This window comes from Sciurus carolinensis, chromosome 9, assembly GCF_902686445.1.
Source record: "Sciurus carolinensis chromosome 9, mSciCar1.2, whole genome shotgun sequence".
NCBI classification, from domain to species: domain Eukaryota; kingdom Metazoa; phylum Chordata; class Mammalia; order Rodentia; family Sciuridae; genus Sciurus; species Sciurus carolinensis.
This window is the reverse complement of record NC_062221.1, coordinates 96,489,665-96,505,805: the sequence shown is the minus strand read 5'-3', so window position 1 is coordinate 96,505,805 and position 16,141 is coordinate 96,489,665. Positions and strand designations below refer to the sequence as shown.

Genomic DNA, 16,141 nt, shown 5'->3' with positions numbered 1-16,141 from the left:
ATGTTATATCTTCCCAACTTCTGGGTCAGCTGACTCACTGTCATGGGCTGTCTATTCTATCGTTTTATAGTTTCCCTTCTGTAATAAGATCTTTTCTTGTAATATTTTGTTCAGTGTCTGTCTTCACCACTGAACTGTAAGTTCATGAGCGTAGTAACTGCTTCTGGTGTGTTCATCACTATATCCCCAGTGCTTGGTATATAATAGGCACAGGCCTGTAATCCCAGCAGCTCTGGAGACTGAGGCAGGAGGATTGAAAGTGCAAAGCCAGCCTCAGCAATTTTGCAAGTCCCTAAGCAACTTAGCAAGACTCTGTCTCAAAAAATAAGAAGATTGGGGACATGGCTCAATGGTTGAGTGCCACTGGGTTCAATCCCTGGCACCAAATACTTATTTTATTTTACCAAATAAAATACTTAATAAATATTTATTAACTTTATATTCACATTTCTGAGCTTAAACTACCCAACCTAGTAAAATTTGGAAGTGTGAATTTTCCAGTAGTTTCTGCCTTCCAGGAAGCATTTCTTCCAAGCATACAGAATAATAGGATTCTCATGATAAAATTAATTTCAGGTATATTCTCTTCATTTACACTGCATAGCTGCATTTCAGGTAAATCTTCCTCACATATCAAGGGAAGGGTGAGAATATGAATTGCTTACAGATTAACCCAACCTTTTCTGACTAGATTCATTCAGTGCAAATGATCATTTATTCATTCACTCAAAGAAATGCTATTAAGCTACTACCATGTATAATGTCCCATAGGTTGGACCCTATATGAGTTTCCTGGGGCTGTGGTAACAAATTATCACAAAATGAGTATCTTAAAATAACAGAACACAGTTCTGGAGGCCAAAGGGTCTTAGGGAGAATCCTTTGCCACATCCAACTTCTGGTGTCCACACATGTTCCTTAGCTTGTGGTACTATAGCACCAGTCTCTGTCTTCACATGACCTTCTCCTCTTTTTCCTCTCCTCTTCAGTCTCTTATAAGGACATGTATCAATGGATTTTGGACCACCTGGATAATCCAGAGTGATTGAGACTTCTTAATACATTCCCTTTTTGAGAAGAGAGGGAAGGTGTGTCTTCATTCAACTCACTACAGATACCATAGTGAATAAATTCCCTGCCCCCATGGAATTTGCATTCCAATAGAAAAGACAGTTTACAAAAAGATAATTTTAATAAAATATGATTATATTATTGGTAGAAGTCTTTAAAGAGTCCATAGGTCTGGGAGTCTAAGCAAATCTAAACTACCAGAAAGAAAACTTCTGATTTGATGTTCAGAAAACTGATGTGATGTTCATGAAGGAAAACTGAATAGGAATTGACCAGCAGAGAAAGTTGGGCTAAGTCAAGAAACTGGAAGAAATTCAGCATGGATAGAGAATGATAAATCTGGAGACATGTACTGCAGGCATTTGTAAAGAGTTGAGGGTTTTGGAATTTATCCTGAGATGAAGTCAGAGCTCTGTGATAAACCCACACTAATATAAAAAAAACACAGAAATTACCTATGTCAGGACCAAGGGTTTCAGCGCAGGTCCTGGGTGTTCCCTTATTTGCATATGGCAAGTCTTGTTCTTTCAAATATTTGATTGTAACTTTAATGGGTAGCCCAATAACATGGTAAAATTAGTCTGAAAGATAGTGATATTTAAAATACATTTTATTGTGGCATTTAAAATTGTGATATTGAAAATTTAAAATTGGTCTGAAAGATTTGCAAATATTTAATCCAACATTTTTACATTATAGATGTCAAAGGTCAAGCAAGGCTATAATTGTACTTGGACAACAAAAGATCTAGTTCTATTAGATGGTCCTGTTAGTGAAGTGGTGGTTTCAAGTACCATTAATAGCAAAGGCTTGGAGACAGTTCAGAGTGGATTGCCAGATCTCCCATGTATGATAGGAGTGATGTTTGACAAGTAACATAACTAATTACACCAGGAATAATAACAGTACCTACCTAATCAAGACCATGAACGTAAATTTCATGTGAATCTGAAGCTCAATGCATTATTCCAGGAACATAGAAGACTATTAAAGTAGCGACTGTTGTTGATGAAGATGAGGATGTTGGTGGTATTTTCCCAACCATCTCGGCCTCATCATCTATAACATTTTGCTCCCACTATAAAAGTGTGCCTCATTAGACACTCTTGTTTTCAAATAATTTGATTATTTACATATTTCATTCTCCATAGGGGACTATTTCAGATTCCCAGTACAGAAATTTAAGAGACAATTATACAGGAATAGGCATTTTTCAAAGTGTCATAACTTAATATTTTGTTGTCCAACTAAATTTTTAATTGAACAGTTCATAAATATGTAATTGAAGTGTGCAAAAAGAGACATATTAGTACAACTGGAAGTTTACTGTGTAATTATTTAAGTCAACACAATTTTCTATAGCAAAATATTCTGATTTTCAAAAAGGCACCCAGTTACATAATCTTATTCCTCATCTGAACTTTGAATATATGGTCTCGATAAATTACTACCTGCCTGAACACTGTGAAAATATATGCTCCAGGAACAACACTCTTGAACAATATTATTAACTTATAAACACAGCAGTTGCTGTGTAAATTATGTTTTCTTTTAAAATGCCATCTTCTTTATCTTCAATGAGCTAATGTTATTTTCTATAACAAGAACTACTTAAAATTTGCTATTTTATAATTTTCAATGAGAAAATGTGACATTTGGGCACACAACAGTAATTCCCAGTGCTATTTTGAAGATTAGGAAATTCAGTGAAGACCAAATAAAAAATCTTTGATGCATTATGTATCGGATAAGGTGCAACTATTTAACTTGTATTTGTACAGATTATGAGCTAACAACTCAACATTGTAACAGACTGCCTGAAAATACCTTGATTAAATCAGAATGACAAAAATCTACTTCCAAAGTTAATACATTTTCTCTTACTGAAAACTGAACATATATAAATTTGTTTTTATTTACATTTAGATTTCTTAAAAAGTTTCTTAAATGCTAGGACTGTTTCCTTAATGCCTTGACAATCGCACTAAAGGTTCAAATTTTCTACAGGACATATATCATATTATGAGAATGTTATTATTCTGAATATATTGTTGCACATAGTTTACTACAATACTAAATTCACTTCTATGGAAACCTTGAAGTACACAAGTTTAATAACTTTTTAGAATAGAAAATGATGCAGTTTACCTCCCTCCCCCAAGACACACACACATTAGGGTCTGAACAACACTAGGTACTCCACTACTGGGATGTATCCCCAGTCCTTTTTATTTATTATTTATTTATTCATTTACTTATCTACTTCTTTATTTATGTTATTTATTTTATGCTTATTATGAACCCAAGAGCACATTATTATTTTTATTTTGAGACAGGGTCTCAGTAAGATTCCAAGGCTAGCCTGGAATGTGCAATCCTCCTGTCTTACCCTCCTGAATTACGGGGATTACAGGTATGCACTACCATGCACAGCTCAGTTTGCTTTGTGATTATATATTTTAAAATTAAATTTGTTTCCTATGACTTATGAGATTAACAGATATTATTCATTTAAAATAATCAAAATAAAAACAAGCTTTAACTTAAGCAATATTAAATGGTCTTATTGATTTAATATTATAGAAACTGATAACTGATTTATTATTATGAATTTTATATGAAGAAGAAATGAAACAAGAAGCTGGAAACCTGAATTCTGTCATAGTCTTATGAGAGTAAACTCTTCAATTTTTCTGTGTTTCAGTTTCCTTACCTCTATTCTTGTGTAGTTTCCTGTCCCACCCTATAAAAATTGTATTTGAATTATGGTTCAGTAATACAGAAAATGAGGAGTGTTAATAAACAAATTGAACTAACATTTTGAAACATCGCTAAAAGATTTGTTAAATGTGTACTCCATGCAGTTTTAAGATTTTCTTCCCTATCATGCACAAGGCCCTATGTTTGATCTCCAGAACCATGATAAAAAGAAAAAAAAAATTTGACAATGAAAAAGTAGCATTTTGTTCCGTGTTATATGATTGTTTTCTAAATAAAAATAGCATTTTAATTATCATTTTTCCAAATACTGCCGAATATCTAAGCACCTATTAGCTATATATCTATATGTAGATAGATACAGATATATAGAAAAAGATATCTAAACATATATATATATACATATATATATCATTGTGATGTGTGGGGGGACACTTATACATTTAATGTTTGAACTTAGTTCTACGAAATATATAAAAGATAATTCTTTTTTGTGTTAAAGTTTTTATTAAGTTAACTTACTTGTTTTTCAATTTTTTATTTGCTCTTTTTATATATACCCTAAAGTACAGTGTATTTTGACATAATGTACATACATGGTTTTTAACGTATTCTAATTAGGATCACATTCTTGTGATTGTCCATAATGTGGCATTACACTGGTCATATATTCATATATGAACAAAGAAAGTTATGTTGAACTCATTCTACTGCCTTTTCTATTCCCATCCTCCTCCCTTTCCTTCATTTCCCTTTGTCTAATCTGATGAACTTCTATTCTTCCTTACCAGCCCCCTACTTAATGCTTATTGTGTGTTAGCATCTGCGTATGAGAGAGAACATTTGGCCTTTGGTTTTTTGGAATTGGCTTATTTCACTTAACATGATAGTCTCCACTTCCATTCATTTATTGGCAAATGCTATAATTTCATTCTTTATGACTGAATGATATTCCATTGTGTATATATGCCACATTTCCTTTATCCATTCATCTGTTGAAGGACACCTAGATTGGTTCCATACATTGGCTATTGAGCATTGAACTGCTATAAACATTAATGTGGTTGCCTCACTGTAGTATGCTGATTTTAAGTCCTTTGGGTATATACTGAAGAGTGTGATAATCGCCAGCTACATTCCAGGTTTTCTGAGGAATCTCCATACTGCTTTCCAGAGTGGTTACACCAATTTGCATTCCCACCAACAATGTATGAGTGTAACTTTTCCCCCAACATCCTTGCCAATATTTATTGTTGCTTATATTCTTGATAATTGTCATTCTGACAGGAGATGAAATCTTAGTGTAGTTTTAATTTGGATTTCTCCAATTGCTAGAGATGTTGAAAATTTTTTCATATATTTGTTGACCATTTATATTTCTTCTGTGAAGTGCCTATTCAGTTCCTTTGCCCTTTTATTGATTGGGTTACTTGTGGGGTTTTGTTGTTGTTGTTGTTTTTGTTAAGTATTTTGAGTTCTTTATATGTCCTGGAGATTAATGCTCTATCTGAGGTACAGGTACCAAAGATTTTCTCCCATTCTGTAGGCTCTCTGTTCACATTGATTGTTTCCTTAGCTGTGAAGAAGCTCTTTAGTTTGATACCATCCCATTTACTGATTCCTGATTTTTCTTCTTATGTTTTAGGAGTCTTGTTGAGGAAGTCAGTTCTAAGCTGACATGATAGAGAGTTGAGCCTACATTTTCTTCTAGTAGGTACAGGGTCTAAGTCCTTGATCCACTTTGAGTTTTGTGTAGGGTGAGAGATAGAGTTTCAATTTCATTTTCCTACATATGGATTTCCAGTTTTCCTAGCACCATTTGTTGAAGAGGCTATCTTTAGAAGACTAATCTTAAAAGGAATGATACAAGTCTTTCAACTTTGTGGAAACAGATACCAAAAGAGTCTGTGAAGCCTTGTCTACTGGCTCAAAGGTTTTTAAAGGAGATAAAATAAGCAATTATATAAAATAAAACCTTTAGTCCCTCTCTTTATTTTATTTTGTAACACAAACTTAAAATGTGAGGTACTAAGAATAAATCTACTTTTTTCATATTTTTGTAGGAAAGAAGGACTTATGTGGTGGGTGATGACCTCAACTCTTCAGCTCTTAGACAAAGCTCATTTATTTGGGGTTAGCATCCTACATACTGAATTCTGAAATAAAGACTAAATATGTTGGATTTGTTTGGACTCCATTGCCACATTTTCAAACAGGTACTACGTTGTAGCATAAATTAGGGTAAATTCTAATGTTACATCTGTGTTTCAGCTTCTGACATGGCAGCAGAACAAGGGCAGATTCTGGTGATCGCCACCGCCGCTGTTGGGGGATTCACTCTTCTCGTCATCCTCACTTTGTTCTTCTTAATCACTGGCAGGTAACTGAAATAGATTATTTTCAAGATTTTGAATAACCACTCTTTTTATACATTGCATATTTAAATGCTTTTAAGTATAGCAAAGCACAGCTGAGCCAAAGAGGTATCCTGGCAGATTATGCTCTGATAGAGAGCTTCACATGACAACATGGCCGCCATCATTAGTCCTTGGTGCCAACAAGCCCCTGAGCACAGGAGCACCCAAAACCTTGGTAAAAGAAGTCTGAAATCTATGAATGATAAATTTGTACTCTGTAAGTTACTTCTGAGTTTTTCATTTACTATATTCAAATGATACTATGAAAGATATTTCTCTAGGAAAAAAATATTGCAGAGCAAACAATTTATATAAAAACTTTTACAAACTTAATATTACAGAAGTGTGATGTTTTATCAATTAAATATTAAGGCTTTCCTTAGTATAATAATGTTAATTGGGTTTATGAATCTGGTATTTCTTTACCTTAGGGTAATATGGATGAAAATATAAATTAATGATAACTATAAAATAGCAAGGGGCTAGGGTTGTGATTCAGTGGTAAAGTGCTTGCCTGGCATGACTAAGGCACTGGGTTCAGTTCTCAGCACTGCATATAAATAAATAAAATAAAGGTCCATCAACCAAAAAACAAAAAAACAAAACAACAACAACAAAAAAAAAACCCTGTATTTAAAAAATAAATAAATAAATAAATAGCAAAAGACCTAAATTTGAATCCTGAATAGTGGTCAGAGTCCTTCACCCATCTGAACCTTAGTTTGTATTTTTATATTGGTTTGGTATGATAATTTAATACACTAAAAACATTTATTGATTTTTAAGTATATTGGATGATTATTACTGTGACTCAGATACTGACAATTCAGAAAGAAGAAGGAATATGTAAGAAATTGTTTTAAAAGTGTTATGTCTTATTTAACCCTTGATATTTGACCAAGGTTTCTGTTAGAAATCATAAATATCCCCAGATCATTTCTATACAGAGAAATATTGATGTAGCTATCAATAGGGGCACAAAAATACCTCAAGAATTCTTGGATAATTTGTAGCATACATGTATGGCAAAATACCAATGCTGTGATTTAAAACCAAAGTAAGTCCAGCCAGACAGTACACATCCATGCTGACATTAGCTAAAGTGCATAAATCCTACCAGAAAACCTGGCATCTGATAAAAAACAGGAAAAAGAAAAACTCAGGAATAATAAATAGCTACTGTCAGGAGTAGTAGTTCAGTGAACTACAAGCAATCTTTGTTTTATTAATTTAAAAACTCTGCTGAGATACCTATATTTTATTAAAATTCATTTAACAACTGTATTCAATTATAGAAATTGTAGAATAGGTTTCTGTAACAGGAATGAAAACACCATCAAGTCCTTTGAGTTTTAAGCTAGGATGTGCATATATAAAAAATCACCTACAATATTGACACCAGAGTACAAGGTAGAGATAAATAAGTTGACAAGTACTTAGATAACTTATCATTTTGGGTTCCTAATATAATTGCTATCAAAGATTTCATTGTATCAAGCCTACTTTTACCAAACTTATCAAGGAACACAGAAACAATGAATATTCTAAAGCAGTAAAGTTGAAAATAGTGATTTCTATATTAAATTTGTTTTAAAGTAGCACATTTACCACAGTGCTACTTTAAAATTTTTAAAAAATCATGTTATACATACATACAAATATACCACAGAGAGTATCACATTTATGCATAAGTGAAAAGAATCAATCAAATATAAATAGACGAGTAAAAGGAAGACTAGTAGAGGAAGAAATGTGGGAGAGGGGAGGGAGGACAGGAGGATAAGGGGAGAGAAAAGGGGGAGGGAAAAGGGGGATCATGAACTGAAATGGAATTCCATGCAGGTATGAGTTTGTTGGGATGAACCCAACTACTATGTATAACTATAACACTCTAATAAAATAAAACTAAAAATTCAGAGTTCAAAAGTGTGACAGAAAATTAAAAGAATTTTAAAAAAAACATATTCACATATATAAACAGACATAGTGATGCTCTTGGAATTAATAAAGAATATCTCAGGTTCTCATTTTCAGAGCGTAAGTAACTGGTAGAAGAATACTGGCTATTGATATAAGAAAAAATAAACAGACATGAAAGAATGTAGGACATAAGTTCATCCTAGTGAAAATACTAGTGTGGCCACATTATGCTGTCATTGTTTTCCTTCAACTCTCTCCCTTTATTCTGGGAGCTAACTTCTTTACCGTTAGTACAGCTTAGATACAACCCATCTTTTATAATGAATAAAAACAAATTTTGAGTTGCCAAACCAGTAAATCATTAGGTTGAAGACAAGATCTTCATGCCTAAAGTAAACACAGCTTATAAAAAAACCTTAACCACTGTTTTAATCAGCTTTTTTGCTGCTGTGACTAAATGATCTGACAAGCACAATTATAGAGGATGAAAGGTTTATTTAAGGGCTCTTGGTTTCAGAGGTCTTAGTCTATAGAAGGCTGGCTCCATTCCTCAGGGCTCAAGGTGAGGCAGAACATCATGGTGGAAGAGTATGGCAGAAGGAAGCAGAAAGAGAGAGAGAGAGAGAGAGAGAGAGAGAGAGAGAGAGATTGAGAGAGAGACTCTGCTCTCTGGATACAAAATATATACCCCAACATCACTACCCAATTCACATCTCCTCCAGCCACACCCTACCACTTCAATTAATCCCCTAAGGGATTAATTCACTGATTGTGTTAAGACTCTCATGACCCAATCATTTCTCCTCTGAATCTTCCTGCTTTGTCTCACGTGTGAGCTTTTGGGGGGAACCTCACATCCAAACCATAACAACCACCATGAGGGCCCACCAGTAATAAAAACAAAAAAGAAAAACTGTACATATTGGTGCAGGCCTGTTCTTTTCACTGAAAAGCATGCTGAAATTCTTCTAATCCTAAAATGCAAGGAGAGGGATCAGAAGATAATGATGGCTGGGGGTGGGAACAATTGAAAGAAAGTTGCTTTGAGGTAAAAGGTACAAGACTGGAAAAGGAAAATAAATAGAAACGCTTGTTTTATGTGAAGCTGCAGTGACATTTTGGTTTGGTTAAAAACATCAAGTTGCAAAAACTTTCTGCATTTCTACATGTTTATCAAACTTTATTATGGAAATATTTAGAAGAATAAAACTTACTTTGTGTTCAATGCCCTCTATCTCATAATTCTCCCAATTGCGTTAATTTGAGGGCACTGATAATGCTCCATTTATCATGAAATTGCACCCATTTACAGACAATATGCTCTGGAGTCCAGAAAGCTTATTAGATTATTGAAGTAAAATAAGGTCATATAAAAAAACTTAACTCCAAAGACACAAATTATACCACGTTAACTGTGATGGTTTAGACCAGATGGTTAATTTGATTTGTGAAGATTCTTATTTTCTATCTTGAAAATTCTTTCAAAAAGTTTGAGGTACTCACATAAAAATGATTTTATTTAACAACAGTGTCATATTTATCCCCAAAAGGAAAAAAAATTCCACTCATCATGGAAATTATATTTAAATGATCTTTTAATAGTGATTTAATATACAGTAAAATTAGCTGTAACTTATAAGTTATATTTATAAGTGACATGTGGAACATGAGTTAATGCCTTATTTTCCATAAAATAGTTCAGTAAATAATGATTTAAATAACACATACATATGTGGAAAGTATTTTATGTGATATCAGAAGGTATTGCCTTAACACATAAACACAACAAATGTAAAACATTCCAATCTTTGTTGGTTAAACAAAGATTGATAAACTTAAGGGCTCAAATGTTACCTTTATTTGAGATTTGGAGCAGAAAATGAATAACACTTAAAAAAAGAAAATGATATAGAGAAAAATTTATACCAAATTATTTTCAGCTTTCAATTTCCACGTCTGCAAATTTATATGACATCAGAAGCCACTTCAATATTCTCATCCTGGAGAAAACAATTTGAATTACATAAGAAAAAAAATTTATTTTAAAGTATTTGTTATGCCCATTGGTAGAGGAGCACTCACTGAAAATTATCCTATGAAAAGTTTAAGAGATCTCTGATAAATATTCAACTTGCAGAGAATTTGAGGCAAAATTCGCAGTGAAAGATTGGATTGTGTACCAGAGATATATTTGGTTCAACCAACTAGAATGAGCAGTTTGATGAACTGTCGGATCATAGAGATGTTGTTGAATTTATTTGTATTGAAAAAGTCATGGAAACCCAGATATCCACTGAGAGAACAGAATATTCTTCCACCAGATTTCAATTATTAAAGAAATAAAACCTTCATGTTGGTTAGCATTGAAAATGGAAGATACCTTCCTTAACTTCTGAGATTGACTCAAAATCATTTTTTCCTTTTTGATTTTAAAAACATTTTACAATCTCCAGGTATTATAACTCATACAAGAAAGAAATGATGGTTTTGCAGATAATAAAAATATTATATGATTCCTGTTTTGGATCAATCTACTTCACAGTACTTTGTACTTATCTGGGATAATTTTGATACACATCACAATGTGTACACATTATAAAAATAGGTAATGTTTGCACATACTACAAAGATATTCTTAAAAGTGGTCTTTATAGCATGAACCTTGTCTATGGATGATATCTATTTTAATTGCTGTTGGTTCTTATCCCACATAATTCTTAAAAATACGTTCTGTTTGCTTTTTTAAAAGGTGTCAGTGGTACATAAAGGCTAAAATGAAGTCAGAAGAGAAAAGAAGAAACCACTTGCAGAATGGGCATTGTAAGTAGTGTGGCAACTCCCTTCCATTATTTTATACTGTTCTAGCACTTTTAGAGTTCATTTCAAACTTACCTCCATTGAGTTGAGGAAAGAAACAACAATAGCAACAACAAAACCCACTTCTAACCTTTCAGTGTTAAAGCTGTCATCTGGTTTCCAGATTTGTTTGTAGAAATTGCACCTGCTTCTCATTAAATTGCATTACCTTTTTCCCAGTTGTGCTTGCTGGAAAACACAACAGACTGAATTTGCTAAAAATATAAGTTGACTGATTATATCTACTTATTTACCACTCACAGGATCAGCATCCATTTTATTTAGTAGATGAGTTACAGAGATAATAAGGGATCTTTACTCCTTCTTGTAGGGACTCTCATTTGAACATATAACAAAATAATTTATTCATTAACACTAAAAAAGAATATCAGCTCTCTAACTTTTAGAATATATAAGGAATCTTTGCACTGACTACACAGTTATATTCATTTGAGGATCTCTTCCCAAGCTAGCTGTAATTGCCACTATAGTTGGTTTGATAATTGCCATCCTCTCCTCCCTAACACCCACCTCCACCTCCACCTCCAAATTGCAAACTACTTTCAAGACAGTTTCTCTACCACGAGACACTGAATTAACGAGAAAGGGGTGTTTCTCTAACTGCAATGTAGAGATAATACATGAAGCAACTCATTTAACTCTTTAAATTCATCTTTTATTTCAAATTAAACAAAGGAATACGTTACTTTCCAATCTATGTCCTTTTTCAAGGGAGAATGGGATTTAAGTGAGGATATTAAAAATTAGTGGGATAATTTAGAACCATTCCTAAGTCTAATATGGTTTCTTAGAGTAGTCAATGGATCATCTGCAACAGAATGTTCCACCCTCACACACCAAGGTTTGACTGGGCAGGTCCAGGTTAGGACTAAGACATATGCAGTTTTCGACACTCTCACAGGTTGTTCTTTTGTACAATAGTTGGAGTCTCAGTGCTCTCTCAGAGCTGAGAGAGCCAATATCTGGCATGGGATGACCTGGAAACACTGTAAACAGATTGCAGAAGCGTGGATCCCGACACCTGGACAGATGACTTACGCTGAGCAACCTTAAGATTCACTGCAGGACGTTTAGTAGTGAGATGCTTAGGGAAAAGGTGCTCCTAGGGTATTTATTATCTGTTTTCTAAGTACCAGTTTAGCATAAACTAAACCAGATGGGCACAGCAAGAAGCATTGAAAATAACGTGAGGCAGCCAAGGAGATAGGGAAAAAATAAAACTAAACTAAACTGATGCTTAGAAAACAGACATAAGTTAAATGAGTTAGTTACCAGGAATGATATTGGCCAGATTATAGTGTTGTGTGTATGTATGAATATGTAACAACAAATTCCACCATTATATAGAATTAAACTGCACCAATAAAAATTTGAAAAAGTAATAAATCAGTTACTAACCAAATAAATAAAATCTAAACTATGCTTGTCTTTATTTCCTATGCTATATATATATATTGTCTTTATAAGAAAGTAATATTAACTAATTAGTTTATTCCGTAGAAATGTGTGTCATCTTAAATAATTGAACAGCTTCATTATTAGAACGATGTATGGGTTAGTAAATGATAGTTGTTCTCTGCACCTGAAACGGTGTTTTCAACATGTCCCTATATCCAGTTAGATGTCACTAATCATCTAATCATCTACCAGATTTGAGTTTACAGAACTCAATTTGAAATCACAATTCTTACCAAGTTACAATAATATCACATGGCCTATGACATGGAGGTAGTAGAGACCCTGTTCTCCTTTCCTCCAATCTGAACTTTGAGAAGTGAAGAACAGCATAGCATTTCCTAATCAGTGTCAGGTGTAAGTATACTTGAAAATATGCTTTTATGGTGCTATTTGAGAAATACTAATTTTTTGTGATTGAATATCAAGCACTAATACAGCAGACAGGAGGTAATAAATGAAGGCAGTGAGCATGAAGAATAATGAAGCAAATTACTGCTAATAATGGGCATTCAGTCACCTCCTCTAAACTCATTTTGTTATCTTTTATTTGTGTTTGAGATTTTCTTGTGAAAACACGTTTCCAAGCAGCCCCAAACAATACTTGATTCTGGATTAATATGGTTTTTAATCTAAGTAGTAACAAAACCAAGTACTATTCACTCCGACACAAATTTAGCTTTGGTCCTTTAATCCCTGTGATTTAATAAAGATGGTGTGAGTATTACCTCTAAAACCATACATAAAGTATTGAAAAGATGCACAAATATATGAGAAATGATCTGTTCTCCAAGAGCTAGCAATCTAAAGCAGAAAACAGCAATCAGTGAGCAAAACAGAGCCACATTCACAGGCAGTCTGTGACTTCAGACATTCACAAATGAACTGGCAGCCATGCTTTCATATTTCTAACCATCCCTACTCATCCCAGTTGCTGGTGGGCTGTGAACACTTTATAGCCACTAGAGGAGCAGCAACAGCTATACCACAAATGACAAGATCTGAGCCCTTGGTTCCCACCCTGCCCACCAGGTTAAAGTTGCTTCTTTGTAAGACCTTAGCAGTCTGGCCAGGAAGGCAACTCAGAGAACACAGGAAAGGCCTGTATCTGTAGTGGCCCTCCCTGTCACTGCCTTCCATTCTGTTCTGCTGCTGGAGAGTTTCTGGAAGAGAGAGACCACAGAATTGGAGCATATATTTACAAAAACCTATTGGTTTTGAGGGACCGTCTGGTGCTAGCTTATTGACAGTGAGTAATGCCTCATTTCCCCACACCCTGACTAGAGAAGTATGAAATGTATGGGTCTTCTTCTAGTGGATGAGTAAGCTAAAGTATTTTCTGGAAACTGAACAACCCACTCATTTACGTTGTAAAGTAAATAAATGCAAGCAGTTCAAGCTTTAAAGGAGGGAAGGGAAGAAGAATATCTAAGAAAAAGAGAAGAATTTGTGTAACAAGATGAGACATACTTTAGTATGTCTTGCCTTCTTTTATGTGTTCACAAGATGTATGACTACTAAAATATTCTTTTATTTTTGTTGCAGTGCGTTTCCCAGGAGTTAAAACTTACATTGATCCAGATACCTATGAAGACCCATCCCTAGCAGTCCATGAATTTGCAAAAGAAATAGATCCTTCTAGAATTCGCATCGAAAGAGTCATTGGGGCAGGTAAGCATAAAATCTACACTTTTGAATATGTGATGGCTTAATGGCTTTGTAGCTGATTAATAGCATAATATTTTAAATCTTAGTATTTTGGTCATTTAAAAATTTTAAGGACAAAATTATATTTGTTATGCTATTTCTTTAAAGTATAAGTGTCCATATTTAGTTTCCAAACAGTGAGAAATTTCACAAAAGTTATTTTTAACATCCTATAGTTTTCTTTCATAAAGAAGATCACAGTGAAACTAGAGTGCTTCCAGAATTTATTTTGAAAATGCAATTTCAGGAGTTTTTCATAGGTTATTATAGATTTACTTAAGCCTCAACATCTATAGACTTCTACTATAATTAATATTCATAATGATGACCTTGAGGCTCTTTAAGATTCAGAAGTGTTCTGAGAATCACTGAAGGTAAAATTTGGTTCAATATAGTTTTATATCATTTTAATGCAAATTGATAATTCTCCCTCTGTAGAATAGTCCAATACTCAGAACAATTACTCAACTGTTATGGATAAATGCAAATTAAGTGTAAATCAACCCACAAGTATTTATGCTGTACATTGATTATGAAAGCACTAAGCTTATGTAACAAAGGCACTCAAGAATAAAGGCTGACTCCTCTTTTCAAGTCCTTGACTCAAAGTGAGTAGTCCATGCTGGCAGAGGAACTCTAGTTCTGAATGGACTTGCATGGACCCCAACTCCTTTACTCCTTGGTCTGCCTCCCCACAATCTGGTCAAAGAACTTTCAGCTGAGAGGAAGGATAAAGAGTTCTGTCTCTTCATCTCTGTGTTTGAGGCAATATCCTGGAAATTGGAAACACATCTATTCACATCTCAGGGTTCAGATGCAAATATAATCAAATGGATACACACTAGAGTTTGGAAATATAATCATGCCAAGGCAGCTATGGATGTAGCTAAAGAGGTCATGGGGTGCAGAGAAAAATGTCTTCCTAAAATAGAGAAGGGAGTCTGGATCTTGAAGGGGAGTATAGGTTTCATCAAAACCTGAATAGGAGTTATCCTTTGGAGAGAAGAGAATAAACCCAAGCAGGGTCATTCCAGCCAGTCAGGTATTTTCAAAGGTCAAAAGAAAGCAGTTTTTCCCCTTTCAAACCCCTTCTCCCTCAGAAGGTCAGGTTACATAATTTGCAGGGTCCAGTGCAAATGAAAATGCAGTGTCTCTTGTTGAAAAATTAAGAATTTTAAGATGTTGAGAACAAAGCATTAAACCAACTGCAGGGTTCTTCTGAACTCACAGCACAATGCCCATGAATGCAACCTGATTTCTTAGGTACTAGCACTACCTCAGAAATTCCTAGGACTTTTGGAAAGAGCTCTCCTTGAATTTGCCCCATTCCCTATGCACAAGTCATAGCTTTATCTCCTGCATGACCAGATGTCCCTTGGAGTGCTGACACAAGAGTCCTATATATTTGATTCTTATGCTCTCACCCAAAGAGGTTGCCATATCAGAAAGATTAAGGACCTGGAATAGAACTGGTTTCTCCATTTACTTCTACTGAACAAAGAGCACACCAACAGGCATAATTACAGAGTGATTGCATTAAACTCATTTTGTTTTGGAGGTTGTTTTATTTAGACAGAAGAATGGAGAGGAAAGGAGGGTGAATAGTTTCCATTGTGCACTATGTTTGACTTTCTTCTGGTCCCTTGGAAAAAGTGACGTGGCCTTTCATTGGTATGGTTCAGTACTCACTTACTACAGTAGAAGCATTTTCTATTATAACACTTTGTGACTAAATTAAAAACCAGTGTTTGTAATCATAGTGTTGAAAGAAAAAAATCAAGTATTGAAGTATGAATGATATAAAGAAGTTAAATTTTCTTTAGTTTTTGGAGGTTTTTTTCCCCCTAATCAAAGTATAAATCCCCCCCAAAAAGGTATAACAGATTCTACCAAATAAATCAATAGCTACCAAAGGGACTATCTTAATTTTATATTTACCTGATTTTCCTGAACTGAAGCCATAATGGAATATCATT

General features: G+C 34.1%; 1 protein-coding gene across 1 annotated transcript in view; it reads left to right on the top strand.

Moving 5' to 3' along the window:
* Positions 1-16,141, top strand: part of Epha6 (EPH receptor A6) — an 874,627-nt gene that overhangs the window by 625,400 nt on the left and 233,086 nt on the right. The window contains exons 8-10 of the mRNA XM_047563348.1: positions 6,061-6,169; positions 10,876-10,946; positions 14,004-14,129. Of these exons, the coding sequence (XP_047419304.1) occupies positions 6,061-6,169; positions 10,876-10,946; positions 14,004-14,129 (306 nt within the window). The remainder of the gene's footprint in view (positions 1-6,060; positions 6,170-10,875; positions 10,947-14,003; positions 14,130-16,141) is intronic.